This window comes from Chrysemys picta, chromosome 2 (genome assembly GCF_011386835.1).
Source record: "Chrysemys picta bellii isolate R12L10 chromosome 2, ASM1138683v2, whole genome shotgun sequence".
NCBI lineage: Eukaryota > Metazoa > Chordata > Testudines > Emydidae > Chrysemys > Chrysemys picta.
The window spans coordinates 153,328,496-153,347,642 of record NC_088792.1 but is presented as its reverse complement, the minus strand read 5'-3'; the positions used below and the strand labels follow the sequence as shown (position 1 = coordinate 153,347,642).

Here is a 19,147-nt window from a genome sequence, read left to right as displayed (position 1 = left end):
TTCTCCCCCTTTAATCAGAGAGCCCAGAGGCTACATTTTGTGACAGATGGTAATTAATAGTGCAGTTTTTAAAAGTGGCCTAATTCTGCTCCTGTTGGAGTCAATGGGTGTTTGATCATTGACTTTAATGGGAGCAGAGTTAGGTATTGTTGAGCACTTTAAAAATCCTTCCTTGTGGCCCCGACGATGTAAGGTGAGCACCCTCAGCAAATTTCAGGATCAGGCCCTACGGGATCATTTCAGCTTCCTTTGATATGGATTGAAGCTCGTTGCCAATTGCATGCACTTAGTTGTACTGTCCCCTGCACTGTGACAGTGTCAATGGTACGAATATCATTTAGTGCTTCTTTAAGTTCCAGCAGCCCAGACGAACATGAATGCATGCAGGACATGTGCTGCAGCTGTTTGCACTAAGGTCTTTGGCAACTTTATACTTGCCTCACCTAAGGAGAAATGTAAAGCACTTCTTTGCAAAGAGACAGGATGGCTCAGAGAGTCAGTGAAGGAACAGGAGAACCTTTCAACAGTAGGTTGAGCATTCAGATCTGCCCAAGGTCAGTAACATAAGAACGGCCATACTGGGTCAGACCAATGGTCCATCTAGTCCAGTACCCGGTCTTCTGACTGTGGCCAATGCCAGATGCTTCAGAGCATTGGCTTTCAACCTTTCCAGACTTCTGTACCCCTCTCAGAAGTCTGATTTATCTTGCATAGCCCTGAGTTTCACCTCACTTAAAAACTACTTGATTACAAAATCAGACATGAAAATACAAAAGAGTCACAGCGCACTGTTACTGACAAATTGATTCCTTTCTCATTTTTACCATATAATTATAAAATAAATCAATTGGAATATAAATATTGTACTTATATTTCAGTGTATAGTATATAGAGCAGTCTAAACAAGACATTGTATGAAATTTTAGCTTGTATTGACTTTTTTAGTGCTTTTAAGGTAGCCTGTTGTAAAACTAAGCAAGTATCTAGATGAGTTGATGTGCACCCCTGGAAGATCTCTGTGTACCCCTGCATGAGAATCACTGCTTCAGAGGGAGTGAACAGACTAGAGCAATTATTGAGTTGTGGTGATCTGCCATTAGTTCCGTGGCCTGTGGAGTGACTCCAGGTCACAGTGGACATCTTCCGATGTCACAGCGAGTAGTCTCAGCAGGGAGGTCATGGCTTGAATGAGCATGGAAAAATAAGCAACGCTTTCACTTGGAAAGGGGATCCTGCCTGCTCACGAGTGAGGCACATTAGCTAGAGGCAGCATGGAGGAAGGTTACATTGCCTCCGTACATGCTGTGACTGATCTCTTCAAAGGTGTTGATCCATCCCGCACCTATTAAAAAAACAACCCCCTGCTCGTTACACAGCTTGAGACTCTGAAGCTGCAAATGGCTCTTTTAGAGGAAAATCATAGAGTGATCTAATGCCTAGCCAGGAAGCGAGCACCTTCACAGCAGCTGGCAGTCCTGGGCAGCGTTTCACATTTAGAAAACGGTGCAATACCGGAATTGTTGGAGCAGCTGAGCCAAGCCAAGCCTCGCTGTGGAATTCAGAACTCCTTGGAACTCTGTCTCGGTGTACATGGGTGCCTGTGACTCACTGCACCTGACCCCAACTTGGGGAAGATGGAAGGCCTTATGGATTAGAGACCTGCCTTTAATGAGGCAGTCGCCACACCGCGATGGAGGTGACAGGGGTGACCAGTAACAAATTGCCTGGGATGTCTGGTGAGGAATAAGGTGTGTTACAGGCCAACCACTTCAGAAACCATAAGAATTGCACTTTGATTCCAGTTCTTCCATGGGTGTATCTCCCATTAAAATTAGCGGGAAGGCAGAATTGGGCCTCTTAACCTTCTCTCAATTTTAGAAGTAAAACTGGGAGGAAAAAGGACTCTTTGATGCACCTCTTCATTCAAATAGGTTTTGTGTCCATTTGGAAGACAACCAAAACTTAAACCACTTTCAAATGTTAAGCAATGGTGCGTGGATTTAATCTTTAAATAACAACAACAAAAAACCCCATGTGACTCTGAAAAGCACTGCAGACTGTATTAAAAACAACAGGCCCCCTTCACTCTGAGGTTATTTTCTTCAATACAGTTCCTTTCAAAATGAATTTTTCAGTTCTGACTCTGTTCTGGGCTGTAGAATGAAGGCTTTGCCAACAGTGTTCCTAAGTCTACAGGCAATTAAGGTGAACTGCACTGTTGTATCAATAGAAGCTTTGTGAAATGCAAACTACATTTAATGAGCATTTTCCTAGGCCCTTGACCTATATCTTATTAGTTGAGGGAGTGCTTTATGGGGACTATAGGGCATATGGTCTCAAATTTGTTTTTAAAATAAATTGCTCTTCATAGAATCATAGAATATCAGAGTTGGAAGGGACCTCAAGAGGTCATCTAGTCCAACCCCCTGCTCAAAGCAGGACCAATTCCCAGCTAAATCATCCCAGCCAGGGCTTTGTCAAGCCGGGCCTTAAAAACCTCCAAGGAAGGAGACTCCACCACCTCCCTAGGTAACGCATTCCAGTGTTTCACCACCCTCTTAGTGAAATAGTTTTTCCTGATATCCAACCTGGACCTCCCCCACTGCAACTTGAGACCATTGCTCCTTGTTCTGTCATCTGCCACCACTGAGAACAGCCGAGCTCCATCCTCTTTGGAACCCCCCTTCAGGTAGTTGAAGGCTGCTATCAAATCCCCCCTCATTCTTCTCTTCTGGAGACTAAACAATCCCAGTTCCCTCAGCCTCTCCTCATAAGTCATGTGCTCCAGACCCCTAATCATTTTTGTTGCCCTCCGCTGGACTCTTTCCAATTTTTCCACATCCTTCTTGTAGTGTGGGGCCCAAAACTGGACACAGTATTCCAGATGAGGCCTCACCAATGTCGAATAAAGGGGAACGATCATATTCCTCGATCTGCTGGCAATGCCCCTACTTATACAGCCCAAAATGGCGTTAGCCTTCTTGGCAACAAGAGCACACTGTTGACTCATATCCAGCTTCTCGTCCACTGTGACCCCTATGTCCTTTTCTGCAGAACTGCTACCTAGCCATTCGGTCCCTAGTCTGTAGCAGTGCATGGGATTCTTCCGTCCTAAGTGCAGGACTCTGCACTTGTCCTTGTTGAACCTCATCAGGTTTTTTTCGGCCCAATCCTCTAATTTGTCTAGGTCCCTCTGTATCCGATCCCTACCCTCTAGTGTATCTACCACGCCTCCTAGTTTAGTGTCATCTGCAAACTTGCTGAGAGTGCAGTCCACACCATCCTCCAGATCATTAATAAAGATATTAAACAAAACCGGCCCCAGGACCGACCCTTGGGGCACTCCGCTTGAAACCGGCTGCCAACTAGACATGGAGCCATTGATCACTACCCGTTGAGCCCGACGATCTAGCCAGCTTTCTATCCACCTTACAGTCCATTCATCCAGCCCATACTTCTTTAACTTGGCGGCAAGAATACTGTGGGAGACCGTATCAAAAGCTTTGCTAAAGTCAAGGAATAACACATCCACTGCTTTCCCCTCATCCACAGAGCCAGTTATCTCATCATAGAAGGCAATTAGGTTAGTCAGGCACGACTTCCCCTTCGTGAATCCATGCTGACTGTTCCTGATCACTTTCCTCTCCTCTAAATGTTTCATAATTGATTCCTTGAGGACCTGCTCCATGATTTTTCCAGGGACTGAGGTGAGGCTGACTGGCCTGTAGTTCCCCGGATCCTCCTTCTTCCCTTTTTTAAAGATGGGCACTTTGACCCCAACTTTTTCCAGTCATCTGGGACCTTTTTCCAGTCATCTGGGACCTCCCCCGATCGCCATGAGTTTTCAAAACTTAATTACTTAATTACTTTACGCTGCAAATATAATTTGCATTGACCTTTTCTGCTAATACAGATCACACTAGAAGTTGAATTGCTGAAATTGGTCTGTGCACTGACATTGCTAGGTAGATTATTTTATTAGCACTCACAAGTATGCTAGGTACTCCACAGAAAGCATGCTCGTGCCCTGTGCCACTTACAAGCTAAGGTCTTGATTGGAGATGGTCTGAATCAGAAAGAAAAGTTAAAATTTTTCATGGCAGCAGATATCCCCCCACCCCCCCACCCCCTGCAAATTGATCCATCGTGAAACATCTTGCTTCTTTGACATTGAATAATTTCATTTCAATCGTGTTCAAACATAAAATATGAAATATAGTGCATACATATCATATTTAATGTATTAATAGGACATTATAGCAAAATACTACTTTTAAAAGTCAAAACAAAATTAATGGAAATGATAACATCAAAACAAAACCTTTTTACCTGACAAACAAAATGTTTCAACACTGTCAAAACAAAATGAGAAAGTCATAATGATTCCTTCTGAAACTTCCCCCCATCTAAATTTTTCTTGAAGTCAACACATTCCCACAAAATGTTTTAATTTTCAGAAAACAGCATTTTCCATTTTAAAAAAATTATTTTAATCAGTTCTAGTCCTGATCCTACAGGTGGATCTGTGCACTCATGTAGAGTTCAGTGGGATTCCGTGCAGGCAAACTGGGCCACCAGCATAGATCCAGTTGCAGGACTGGGGCTGCAGAAGTGAATCTGAGAGGCAAGTGAGAGAAGATTCTTTTGAAGTTTTTCCAATCACTCCTCTAGTACAGTTTCTAATTTACTTGGCATCGCATACAACTATGGAGAGACAAGTCATTCAGAACTGTTATTTTTCTTCCTTCCGCAGCCCACAAAACATAAAACCCATCAACACAAACACTGACCATTGTGAGAAAAATCTGTTCTTCCTCTGTCATTTCTATAGCTTCTATTACTTCAATTGATGCCCAAAGAAATGGATGTAGCATATTTTTAGTAAGGGTTGGCCTATGCACAAACTTGCATCATAAGAACTAAATGGGTTTTAATTAATATTTTTGGTTATTTCGGTGCAAGTGTGTGTGGACAACAGACTCCGATTTCTAAATGAAAGTCTAGTATTATCCAGAGAGACGAGGGAGGTGAGGTAATATCTTTTATTATTATCTGCTCAAGAGAGATCAAAATACATTGCTTTTGTTCCAAAATAATAATGCCCACACCCAGACTTGCATGGAAAAGATGTTAGTTATTTCAATGCAAGTTTGTGAGTAAACTGGCCCTAAGAGAAGCAGGTTGCCACACACAACTTCTCTACTTCCATCCCACAGCATTCACTTAATGCCAGGATAAAAGGAATGGGTTGGGAAATGTAACAACCTCCGTAAAAGAAGATAATAAAGATACTCATCTACTGCTGCAAACAAAGTGCTGAGACTTAGCAACTGTGAGGCTCCGCTTGTGTTGATCAGAGCTGCTCCTTACTGCAAGGCTGTTAATCTTTTAGAACTGTAGCACCTGAAGTCTTATTAATCCCGATAAAGTAACAAGGATCAACGTGACTAGAGTTGAAGTGTGCAGCTGTTCACTAGTGCATGGTCCTATTTCAGCCTCTAGCATAGAAAGAGCGGGGCATTTAATACATCTGAGGCCTGTTCTGCAGCTAATGTGGGAAATGTCTTTGTAGATCTCAGGGTATGTCTACCCAGCAATCGGAGGCGTGACTGCAGCATGGGTCGACACACCTGAGCTGGCTTTGTCCTAGCTAGCTCAAAGAACAATAGCACTGTCCGTTCTGCCCTGGCTTCACTGCTATGGTTACCTCAGTTGGCCAGCTCAAAGCTAGCTTGGGTAAGCTGCCGTCACACTGATTGCATTGTAGACACACCCGCTGTTGAGTTCTCACTGGAGAGGTGTCGATCTCAGGAAAACCACCTGAAAATCTATAGAATTCATCATTAAAGCCTATAGTCTTTAATAAGGAGGCTGAGCTTTGTGTAGGTTTTTTGTAACCATCCTACCAAATTATGTAGCAGAGATACAATTCCTTATTGAATTTTATAGGCAGGACATGGGGGGGAAGGATGGCTTTGTGGTTAAGCGTGGCCCTGGGGCTCAGAAGATCTGGATTCCTCTCTTAGCTCTTCTACCGACTCCTTGTATGTCGTTGGGAAATCACTTTGGCCCCGATCTTGCAAAAGCTTAAGCACATGTTTAATTTGAAGCTTGTGGACAGTCTCACTGAATTAAAAATTAAGCATGTGTAAGTATTTGCAGGATTAGAGCATTGTCCTCTCTGACCTCAGTTCCCTATTTATCTTATACTATATTTTTGTACAGCACTTGGCACTTGATGTCAGCAGGGCCTGTAGCACTCCCAGAATACAAATAACAGAGTATGCTCCAAAAGTCTACACAAAGGTTCTCATCTTTTAAATTCAGTTGGGTTTTTCCATAGGGCACATCACTTCATAGCAAGGTAGACTAGATTACATACGCTGGGTGAGCCTAGAGCAGGTATTTTATGGTCATGTCCCTCACCGAGTTGGCTGCCACTCAAAAAGATGCACGCAGCATGTGATCAAAGCAAACTGCAATCTAAAAAGAGCACATTCAGTGAGTTTTCATTTCCTTTTTATTGGACCAGATTGTTTCACCAGATTGTTTCAAAAGTTAATACATATGTGATAAAAAGAATGATAGATGTCAGCTGTCACTTCCGTAACGAAAGCTGTCCCCAGTGAAGTCGAATGGAAATGGGGCTTCACAATAAGAGCCATCTAAATCTGTGGTGAGAAGGCGGCTCACCCATTATCCTCTCTTCCCCTGTACATCAAAAAAGGAAATTAAACAACAGAGAAGTTTCTCCTTTCTCTCCAGGTTCATTCAAAGCTGTGCGTGGGATTTTCAGAAACACTGGCCTAACTCTGCTCACAGAGTTAAATTCCCATGGACTTCAAAGAGCGTTGGAGTTAGGCCAATTCTAATTGTTTGAGGTAATCCCCCTCAGTGTCTAAGGGCATGTCTGTGCTGCAATCAGCGGGGTGACAGAAGCACATGTGGACATACCTGAGCTAGCTTTGATCTAACTCGCTCAAATAACAATAGCAGTGAAGCCGCAGCCGCACGAACTGTCAAAGCCCTCCTGGGACTTTGGGTACGTAGTTGAGATGCTTTGCCATGCTATAACCTTGCAGTGCCTCCATTCTCTCTCTCCCTCTCTCTCTCTCTCTCTCTCTCTCTAAAATAGTGATAATACTCATCTCAATGACATATTGTGAGAGTTTAGAGCTAAGACACAACTGTTAAATATGGAACTGAATTTTCAATCCACCCTTAAACCCAAATTTGAGTGTGAGGCAATCCAAGGTTCTGGTTCAGGTTCCTCTCTTATGAACACACCTGAGTACCATGGGATCCTTAAAGACCAGTACTTAGATGATAAGTTCTTTGTTGCAGGGACCATTTTTTTTCTTTGTTTGTACAGCGCCTAGCACAAAGGGATCCTGGTCCATGACTGGGGCTGTTAGGCACTATGATAATACAAATAATAATAAATAAGTGGTGGGACCTCAGTTTTACTTCTTGTCTGACAGATGGGCACCTCCAGTGGCACGGCACCCACTAACACCAGACTGAAGTGTTGATGCAGAATAGAATCCCAAAATAGAACTTAAGTGAAAAGTTTCCCTTATAGAAAAAACTTCCACAGCTACTCTGCATTTATGGATCCTGCCATATGTTTTTAACATGTGTGCGCTTTACTGTAAAGTGCATTCTTTCAACTATTGATGTCGCTAAGCCAAGAATTCTTGGATTTTATTATGATTTTTCAGGGTGGGGGGAGGAAGGAATCTATTAGGAAATGCCTCCAGTATGTTTTCTATAAGATTTCCTATTAATAGAGCAAATTTATGTTTTACAATATATTCCAGTGTTTGTTTTCATTGTCCTTCCACTGCCAACAACACTGCAGCATTTTTTGGCTTTGCTGGACTCTTTGGCAGTGAAAATATGGTTTCATCCCACATCTGCCCTGCTCTCTCTACCAACATATTTGTTTCAAAGTCTGGACGTCAGAGTCCTACCGTGTAAAATCTGCAGCACATTAGATGCTAATTTTTTTTTTTAATTATTTGGTATCATAGCAAGACATTTAAAAATAAAAGATCACTCCAAGCATAGTTGGTGCATTTCAACAGTTGTCAAGGAGTAAATTACACAAGTTTTACACATAGGCTAGTGTTTGGCAGAGGTTTTTACAGCTGTCTCAGCAGTCTGGATTCTCTCAATCACTCAGGACTCATGTAGATTTAGACAAAAGGCTGATCACTCACTCTTATTTTTAATATGTTTTGTGTCGGAGTACACAGTGCACAGTATTTATAGGCTGAGAATATCAGTAAATTGGTAAAATAAAACATTATATATTTCAGAAGTTGTAGTCACAAACTCTAGTTTCAATCTTTTGAAGTTTGTAAAAATTAAAACCAACATTTTTCAAGGTTGAATTTTTGGTGGGTACATCAGATCAAATCCTGAAATCCTCTCTGAGACAAAACTGAACTTCAGTAAGAGTAATGGCCTGAGTAAGGACGTGAAGGTTTCGCATACAGAATCTTTCCAAATTTTTTATTTATTTTTTTATTATGAGATACAGTATAACATCTGGCAACTTAAGATGTCTAGCACAAAACCAGATGCGATAATGTAGCAGGGTACTTACAGGCAATTGCAAAAGAAAAATCTAAAAACAAATTGTGGTTAAGAGACAAGTATAAAAAGCTCTAATTTTTCTTTGTTTTGTAGCAATCAGACTGTAGGCTATTGTTAATGAAAAGATGCTTTTGTGAGCTACAGGCAGCAAAGAAGTGATGGGAGCTAAGAGCAATGAGAGCCTAAAGATTTCCTGAGTCTGTTTCTTCTGTGCTTCCGTGGCAGCTAATGCAGTGGGGGGACAGTGGGAGGGGGGGTATCTTTTCTGGAGTGCCCAGCACTCAGTAGCTACCTGTGAGAGCACAATGGGTGAGATTCTGTGCTGTGCCTCTAACAGTAAAGCTAAGAACACAAAGCCTAGAGAGTGAGCGGGGTGGGCTATGGTGGCTTTAGCCAACTTTGTGCCCTTCTGATCCAGGGCTACTGCAGGGATCGTAGGGTTCCCCAGCATACATTAGAGAGTTTAGTTGGGGTCCCGTGAAAGGTTTGGGGAGATTTTTCTTTTGCCTGAGCTGTCTCTCTCCATCTCTCTGTGTTTGGGGGATTGGAATGCCAGTTTTCTAGCAATTATTTCTAAATTCCGCAAATAGGTTTGAGAAACCTTCCTGATCTGATTTTTCATTGGTTGAGCTCACACTGCTGACAATAACATTGTGATCGGTGATCAGCCAGCCAATGAATGACAGCTACTTAAATAAACACCTGGATAACAGAGCCTCCAGAACCCTCTAGTTCAACCTGATGTCACGAGAGGCCTCCATAAGAAGTTGTAATCTTGGACTTTTTTTAAAAAACTGTCTGGCTCTTAGACCAAAAACATCTCAACTGGACTCCAGCCAAAGCGAATTGCCTGCTTGCTGATCTCAAAGCCTGATGATAGAAGACAGGAATGGCATAGAAACACTGGCTTATCTCAGGAAGCTGAGAGCTTATCCCTCAAATTAAATCTGGAAGCAATGAGACATGTCATGTTCAATTTTGATCGCTGCAGTGAGTTAGATAGTGCAGAAGTTCTCAGAGTGGGATTTGCAAACAGGTGTCAGGGGCTGCAATTACCCTGTCCTTCCCATACTGCTAAATGGGAGAGGGGTTCCATCTAGATGGGAGGGGAATCCTTAGGTGGGAGATAGGGTTCTGATATGGAAAAGATTGAAAACCCACTGGGTTACTGTGGGTGTGCACCATTGCCATCTACTGGTTGGTTTCAGAACTGCCCAACTCCGTGATCTAGTCCCTACACTGCTAATAGCTAATGCACTACTGGAAGGTGGTGAGATACTATGCTGATGAGCACTGTCTAGGAACCGATATAGAATAGAAGAGAAGAGCTAATGAGCTTCACCTTTAGCTCCACCTTTTGGAGCAGGAGAATCTGAGTTCTATTCCCAGTCCTCCCAGTCAATTCCCAGTGGTCATGACATGTAGTCGGATGACAACTGCAAAATCCTATGTGGCTACAGACCATTTAACTGGTATTTTGAGCTGCTTCTGAGCCAGAGTAACCTTTCACCTCAAAAAAGCCACTATCGTGAGCTCATCTAGACATGACGGATAAATCAGCTGTGGGACTGGGTGGCTCAAGGCCTTGGTCATAGTGGTCAAACACCTCCCCCCTCTATGGTTAAATCTGGCTACCGTCCGGCTGCTGTTCAGAGGTCTATAAGAAATGAACTGGTAGTCTCAGTCCATTGCAGAGTAGGCAGATGTCCACATCACTCAATAAACCAGCTCTGATTGGTCCACTGAGAGGCCAAGAACTCCTTTCTTGCCCCTGGAGGTGGATCCTCTTGCATAGCTGCTACACATGTCCTCTGAATAAAGAGATGCCTTCCTTCTGCCGGGCTATGAGGGCGTCAGCTTCCACTAGCACTGAAGTGGTTGAGTGATGACGTGGGTGAGAGGAGGAGGGAAGGTGTCGGGGAGGGAAATGGGGGGGCTGGGAAATTATGCTTTGTAAGTAAAAATAAACTCATTGTGAAAGAGCCTATCAGGGTAATTACTGGGCGCAAAGGACCGCGTGCACTCATACCAAAGCAGGATGCTTTGTAGGTGCTGGGGAGGGAGGAGTTTGTATTTAGCTCCTGCTGCAGCTCACATTCTCTTTGCCTCTCCCCATTGCAGTCTGATGGGACCATCCTGGCCATCGCCTTGTTGATCCTCTTTCTTCTCCTGATGCTGGCTCTGCTCTGGTGGTTCTGGCCTCTCTGCTGCACAGTGGTAAGTCCCCACTTCCACCCCAGTCTGTCTGTAGCAGTAACCGCGCTGTCAGGGGCATGGTGTGAAAGAATAGCAGAGGCGCTGGCATGGTCAACAGACATAGAAAGCTGACAAGCAGTAGCCTCTGATAACCAAACTGCAAACCAAGAGACACTGCTGTGGATTCAAGCCCAGTGATAATTTAGTGTGCATCCGGGGCAGTGAGGGGGAGGATTTTTATTACCGGGAATAAAAGTATTTCTGAGAGACAAGCTCATTTCTAAACACTTAAGTTCGTCTTGGCATATTTTTTAATTAAATAGGAATGACCCAGGCAACATATCAAGCCAAATTCATCCCTGGAATAAGTCCACTGGACTTGTTCCAGGGATTCATCTGGCCCACTGTCTCCTTTGGCATCCACCCATATAAAAGCAACATTGTTTCCAAATGTATCCATGCTTATGGGTCTCCAAAGGATTCTGGGATGAAGTGTGCAATTCATCACTCTATTTACAGTAGATGCAAAGGTCACTCAGTGCATCAGAACAGTAAATAGGTCATGGAGTTACAATAGAGGCAAAACTCCCCTTGACATCAGTGGGAGTTATGGGCATGGGAAGGCTTAGGGTGAGGCACTAACATAGGAAAGGGTTTCAGGAGATGCATACAGGAGCAGGTTCAGAGATGAATGAAACTAGCCCAGGATGCTCTGCTGAATCGACATTTCTACCTATGTGCACTTTGAGAGAACGATGGAAGATGAAATGCCAACTACAGTAGAATGACCTTACAAGCCAGGTTTCCAAGGGAGGATCTATTTGAAAAACACCACAGATGACATTCTGTTGGAATGGAAATCAGTGGGAGTTTTGCCATTTAATCCAGCGGGACTAGGATTCCACCGCACATTTGCACATGCAAAGTGGATAATTGAAAGTGCAAATGGACAGCTAGGTGCATTATGTGTGCAATGGTTGTTTGTGCACACAAGAGGCTAGCTGTGCTGAGTACAAACCCGCCTGGACGCTGGGGGTACATATTCAGGGCAGCTAGCCACCGCTATTGCCCATTGCTACACCACTAGGGTGGTGAAGCACTGGAATGGGTTACCTAGGGAGGTGGTGGAATCTCCTTCCTTAGAGGTTTTTAAGGTCAGGCTTGACAAAGCCCTGGCTGGGAGGATTTATTTGGTGTTGGTCCTGCTTTGAGCACAGGGGATTGGACTAGATGACCTCCTGAGGTCCCTTCCAACCCTGATATTCTATGATTCTACTATTTTTAGCACAGTTGCTCAATGAGTCCGTGCGCAAGTTTGTCTACACGAGCTGGGAATCATAGCCCTGGCTCCTAGTGTAGACATAGCCTGAACCTGACCCCACTCTCAGCATGTGAATCCTTCTAATTTCTGTGCCAGAGCTTCTTTCAGTACAGGGGCGAGGACAGTATTTAAATGAGGTGCTGGGCCACACCTCTAACATCTTACACCAGTCTCAGCTTTACCGCGGCTTTCTGGAAGGCTGTGTGGAAGAATCCAGCAATTTGCTTGGTTCTCAGTCTGGACTGCAGCCAGCCAAAGTGTTTGGAACCAAAAGTTGGAGGGGGGAAAAAACAGGAAATATGCTAGAAAGATGCAAGAAGCACTGTTAAACTTGAGGGAAAGGAGGAAACACAGAGTGTGAGTCTACAGTAACCCTGAAGAGCCATAAAATTATATTTTACACCCACTCCCTCCAACTTGTCAGTCATGAATAACAAAAAGTTATACGTACTCTGACACTCATCTATTCCCACATGGATCTGTAAAATTAGGTTCAATTCCTCTCCAGTTAAGATGATTAAAAAAAAAAATACAAACAACCTAGTGTAAGAGCCTGACAACAGGGCCGGTCCAGGACCCACTGCCGAAGTGCCCCGAAGACGCGGAGCGGAAGGACCCCCGCCGCCGAATGCTCAGAGGAGGAGCGCTGCAGCCTAGGGCAGCAAAAACCCTGGCGCCGCTCCTGACTGACAGGGATATTAACATGGAGAGAGACATTCTCTTAGTACCCCATCCTCCAGTCCTCACTCAGAGCAAGATTCTAATACTCTGGGCCAAAGGCCAAATCCTCACCTGGTGTAAATTGATATAGTTTCATTGATGCCAATGGAGCTGTGCTGATTTATGCCAGATGAGTATCTTATCTTGTTGCTCACACCGGATAGTATCTTACTCCATGAGCGGTCCCACTGTAGTTGGTAGAGGTATGTCTACACAGCAATGATAAGAGTCCCACAACACCAAGTCTCAAAGCCCAGTCAGCTGTCCAGCTCACAGGGTTCAAGCTGTGGGGCTTGAAATAGCATTGTAGACGTGTCAAGCTCAGCCTCTGAAACCCCACGATTGGGGAGGATCTCAGAGCCGAGGCTCCAGCTTAAGCCCCAGTATCTACACTGCCATTTTTAGCCCTGCAGCCTGAGCCCCATGACCCGTCAGCTGTCCTGGGCTTTGGGACTTGCTGCCGTGTAGACATACCCTAGGACCTACATGGCTTTCAGTGCTGGCGGCATGAGTGAGGGCCTCAGAATCTGGCCCTCAGTTCTTACCCTCTCTGAAGTCAGTATGAGTTTTGACTGAGAGAAATGAAAGATCTGTCCCTAAGTTTCCATCCCTGCTTCCCTACAGTAGATCCTAAAGGACTCAACAATGACAATTTCTTTCTTTGACACAATTCCAGCAGCTGTGGCTTTTCCTCTCCCTCAGGGACAATAAAGTTACAAACCATTGTAATATTCCATGGGGGAAACCAGCCTTGGCTTGACCAGAAGAAGTGCTCCAGGGTAGATCAAGCTTAGCTAAGGTCGCTAAGTCTGACCTAACTCCTTTTTCCTAGTAGAGATTCAGGGTAACACCTTATAGCTAGTTGAGTTGTACCCTTGCTAGGCCTAATACCTAGGCAGGAGCCTAGGTTACAACCAAACCAGCTAATATCAAGCCACAGGTGTAACCTTGCATCTCTACTTGGAAAAAGGTGACATTTAGGTCATGCTAACTAAACCCAAGCTAAATCAAGACCAGGACAATGAGATTACACACATTCTTTCCACCACAGAGAGGGCTGCGGAGGGTGTGGGAGTGTACTAAGGCAATGAAACACCAAGCACATAAACTGGAATGAAAAGAAAAATTGCCACTCTGGGGATTGTATAAGAGTCAAACATGCAGCTAATCAAGGAAATAATAGCCAGGAACAGTGCACTGCTTGCAGTAGGCCGCATTCTGTTTTTGGTTATACCAGAGTGAGTCTGCGAGTAATTCCACTGGAGTTATTCCAGATTTATGCCCGAATAAATGAGAACAGAATCTGGCCCTGTGTGAGCAAAGATGGTGAGAAGCAGAGAAAGGACATTCCTTCAGCTTGTTTCCTTGTTGCAGTCTCTGCATTCCTGCTAGGGGATATAAAATAATGTGGACCTACTGAACACAGAGGGAGGTTAAACCAATTTATTTTATCTAGCACCCACCTTTCCTCCAGGTGTCCCACAGCACTTTACTGACATTAACTCTACTAATAGCCCCATCAGTCAGACAAGGGTTATCCAGACACTGAGAGGCCAAATTATCAAACATGCCTATTAATTTTTGGGTGTCCAATTTTGTCACATCTTATAGGGGCCTGGTTTTCAGAAAATGCTGAGCACCTGTCCTCTGAAAATCAGACCCTTATGATTTGCTTTCAGTTGGGCACCCAAAAATGGAATTGCCCCAAAGTTTAGGCCCAGGAATCCTGACTCCCAGTTTGCTCAACCACTCTGTAACTGACTGAATATATTGGAGGCACTATTCTTTTTTTGCCTCAGTTAAACTGAAAAATTCTCCACCACCCCCCGCCACCCCTTATCTTTTCGCTGGTCATAGAATCATAAAATGTAGGGCTGGAAGGGACCTCGAGAGGTCATCAGGTCCAGCCCCTTGTGATGAGGCAGGACCAGGTAAACCTAGACCATCCCTGACAGGAGTCTGTCCAGCCTGTTCTTAAAAACCTCCAATGATGGGGATTCCACAGCCTCCCTTGGAAACCTGTTCCAGAGCTTAACCACCCTTAGAGTTAGAAAGTTTTTTTCCTAATATCTAACCTAAATCTCCCTTGCTGCAGATTATGATAATTAGTTCTTGCCTACCTTCTTTGGACATGGAGAACAATTGATCACTGTCCTCTTTATAAGAGTTCTTAACGTATTTGAAGACTGTTGTTATGTTCCCCTCCTCAGTCTTCTTTTCTCAAGATTACACGTGCCCATTTTTTTAAGCCTTTCCTTATAGGTCAGTTTTTCTAAACCTTTTATCATTTTTTGTTGGTCTCCTCTGGACTCTCTCCAATTTGTCCACATCTTTCCTAAAGTGTGGAGCCCAGAACTGGACACAGTACTCCAGATGAGGCCTTACCCGTGCTGAGTAGAGCAGGACAGCTACCTCCTGTGTCTTACATATGGCATTTCTGTTAATGCACACCAGAATGATATCAATCTTTTTTGCAATTGTATCAGCTCTCAGATCTGCAGGAGGAGGTTGGTTCTCCCCGTCTAATGAGAAATATTGCTTTAAAACTGTATCCTTCCTTAGGCAGTTGGATCATAGCAAGGCTTGCTGGATCTGACAACTAGTAATGACTTTTTTGTTTTGTTTCTGCAAATGGATTTCACTTAGATATTCATTCTGAAGAAAATGGGTTAGACGTTTGGGGGCAACACCCATTAAACCTGGCCCAATTTATCTGCCTAATCGGTTCAGAAAATCAGCCTAGGAAAAGGGAGTGCCCTTTGCAGATTCTGGAATGTCATTTGCATTCCTTGTGGAATTGCATGTCAGCTCCATTCATCTGCAAACTGCATCACAAGCCAAGATGGGGTTAATTAATGGAAGGTTTTGGTTCTTAATCCATGGGGTCTAGTCTCCCCTAAACACATGGAGGAGTTTGGCATGAACCACAATTAATATTAAACAAAGTTAGCCACATGTCTGTTTTTGCATGTCAACATGAGAATAAAAGCCAGACACAGTTTCAGATCTGAAAATAGTGTTTCCCACCCCAAATTTTAGAGAGGTTCATATTAAGATGCCTGGATTTCCTCCCACCCTCATGGAATTGGTCAGATTTAAATTTGGACTAATTGGCTTCCTTGCTGGGACTGATTTCCAGTAAGGTCCCGTTGTTTTCCCCCTCCCCTGAGAGTTTGGAGAAGGCTCTAGTTCAGGTAACGGAGTGGGGCAGCTTTCTGAACCTCAGGTTTCTACTCTGATTGGAACCTTAGAACCACAGCCACAGATTTTCAAAAGTGTCTAGTGATTTGGGTCCCCAATTTAAGACATCTCAAAGGGGCCTGACTTTTCAGAAATAGCACAGCACCCACTCTCAGGCCCCTGAACATGGACACCCAAAAACTGAAGGCACATCCATGCTGAGAACACCTGGCATAGACATTAGAACTGAAACATACCTGCTAGGTCTTGATGCCCAATCCATCTCCTCTAACTCCACCAGTGCAGATTGGTCCCCACAGTCCATTCTCTGGTGCTGTGCCCTGTCTAGCTTTAAATGTCTTGAACCACTGGGCTTCCACCAGTTTGAAAATAATAATAAAAATTAGGGGTTTTACAGTGGCTACAATGTATTAGTGTTCTATGACTTTCTGTATGAATAAGGGTCAAATTCCCCCTCAGGTAATACCATTCTCCTTTCCTAAATTACTGCTGTACTTTCAGCTAGATACAGCCTTCTTCACTTCCTGTCTTAAACTGTTTGTGAAGCTATGAAATATCTGTTGTGTTCCACCCAAGAGGCAGCGGTACATGATGTGATGCCTCTATATCACTTATTTATCACATAGCGCTGTAAGGAGTTAGTATGTACCGCATTCCAAGCAGGTGGAGATCCTACTCAGCTTCTAACACCGTGAAGACACACTGGATAGGATTCAGGTTTACCCTCAGTTCCTGGAGTTCGCCTTTATTGCTAACCGAAATAACAATGATGCAACTCACATCTCTTCCAGAGCGCGGATAATTGTAGTGGGGTGTTTTTTCCTGTAGGACCTCCTCTGTCCTAGTCCTGATTCCCTCTGCCTCAGCAACTCAGGGCCTGATTCTCCATCTTCTCTGAGCCATTTACACCTGTGCAAAATTGGTGTAAAAATTGGATTGAATGGGATTTTACACCCACTCCCCCTAGGCAGAGGAGAATCAGACACCCAAGCTCTTTTGTACTTCTAGGTTGTATCTGATTGTGCTCACCTGCTCTAACAGAGGGCGGGTCAGCAGAAAGAGCTGCATTTCTCTGCATGGTGCTAGCACCTGACATCAGGGCGAGTCAGGAAAGAGAGCTCTGCATCCGTCAGTTTACAAGCATGTTGAGAACATTTGGTGAAAGATGGTATAAAGATAAAGAATCAGTTTATTGCCCTGAATTTTCACAGCTAAATGTGCAAACGGGCTGAGAACAAATCTCAAAGCTTCTTCCTGTGCCAAGAAAAGCCAATGACCACACTCCCCACCCGCCCTTGCTACTTTTCAAACAAAACGACCATAAGGAAGCATTATCATAACATGATGATGCAGCAGAAGCCCTCAGGTGTCTATGGGCTAACTAGCTAATATGGTTGATGAACGATGGTCATGTCTCCCCATCAGACACAGGGTCCATAGGAGCAAGTGACACCAAGAAAGAAGAAATAGCCTGGGGTTATAAAAACAATTACAACACACATGAACAAACACTTCAGCTTTGCCAAGCTAAACTAGGCTAAGCGTTTTGCTTGGCCAGGCACTCTCCCAGCTGATTGCATTCTGCAGGCCCATGTGGCACACACTGATAGAGAGAGAGGGAGAGAGAGCTACACTTCACAGCCCTGTACAAACCACAGCAGGCTTGATCCTCTTGTCCCAACACACCAAATTCGCACCCATCAACTACACTGGAGCCCTGTTTCTTCTCTGTATTGGGAAGTCACTTTATGCTTGTGTAAAGTGAGCAGGTGTAAAACGCTGCCCCTCTGATTTGGTACCACTTTACATCCATTTTGTGTGTGTGTGTGTGTGTGTGTCTGTCTGTCTGTCTGTCTGTCTGTGCACACAAGGTGTATTTGTGTGAGCAAGAGAGAGAGACTACATATAGCTCAAACCCATCTCTCTGGATTTCCAGCCCAATCTGAAATCCCAACAGTTTTCGATAACTTCAGCTATGCAGATAAATGTTTGGATACTTAGCCAAACCTCCCGGGCCTGTTTGTCCACAGACATATACCATTGCAAACCCGGAGAAACTCCACTGAACTCAACGGGTTCACACAGTATAAAAAATGTGTGAGACAAGCCTAAGGCATCTTTCAGGGGTCATGAAAAGCCTCAAATTTTGGACCCTGATCTGAACTTCCACAGGTTGGATCTGGGGTTTTGGGTCTGCTTCAGAGCTTCAACCCACCACTGTGGCCAGAAACCCAAATATTTCTGATAACGGGGCTAGAAAAGCCTCCACTGTGGACTTTGGAACTTCTGCATGCATGGACAGCGTTTGTGCTGTTAAAAGCCATTTTCCGGAGGTCTTGTCGTCTTCACGTTCTTAAAACAAAGAGCACCATGTTGAATAAACCATCTTGCTTAAACTCATAATTCCATCTCCAGAAAGCAAGGTTCTATTTAATATGGGCTCCTTCTTACCCATTAGAAGCTGAATTCCTTCACCAAGGCACTGGGTTGGTTTAACCCCCTTGGTAAACTATGCAGTGGCCTTTGATATACTCAGAGCCTGTTTGTCTGAAACATTCAAAAATGCTGACTAATGGAACCCGTGGTCCTAGACCTGCCAGAGAATAAAGACACTCAGGTTAAGCAAGCACACTCCTCTGCGATCTTGTGCCTTTGATCCCTTGCAGGATTGGAAATCTGCATATTTGTTCTTTCTCTTTGTCCTTCCTGAGCCATTTAGCAAACCTGGAAATTCCTACAGCTTGGGGGTGTTTTACGAGCTGTGGAGAAATAATAAAAGGAAGAACCCATTCTCCTTGAGTACGCTTCTAATACAAATAACAAGTCTAACTTGATAAATACACATGAAAGCCCTCATGGTCAAGTGGATTGTGCAGTTGATAGATACTCATGGGAGTTGAGTTATATTCACAGCTGTCACTGACCTTGGGGAAATCACTCTCCTAATCTATTCTTATCTATATAGGTTCTTATATCATCCTTATCACCATAGTATCTGAGCACCTTCCAGTTGTGCATTAAGTGACATGATTATCATCTGCTGACAGTTCATTCTTTCTCATCCTCTCCCCAGAAGGCAGAATTGTTTGTGGAGTATAGTGATTTGTT

At 44.0% G+C, this 19,147-nt stretch overlaps 1 protein-coding gene across 2 annotated transcripts in view; it reads left to right on the top strand.

The window, feature by feature from the left end:
- The window catches only part of ANTXR1 (ANTXR cell adhesion molecule 1), a 186,540-nt gene that overhangs the window by 82,187 nt on the left and 85,206 nt on the right, over nucleotides 1-19,147 (top strand). For both annotated transcript variants that reach the window (XM_005285200.5, XM_005285198.5), the window contains exon 13: nucleotides 10,723-10,818. In XM_005285200.5, coding sequence (XP_005285257.1) covers nucleotides 10,723-10,818 — 96 coding nt within the window. The remainder of the gene's footprint in view (nucleotides 1-10,722; nucleotides 10,819-19,147) is intronic.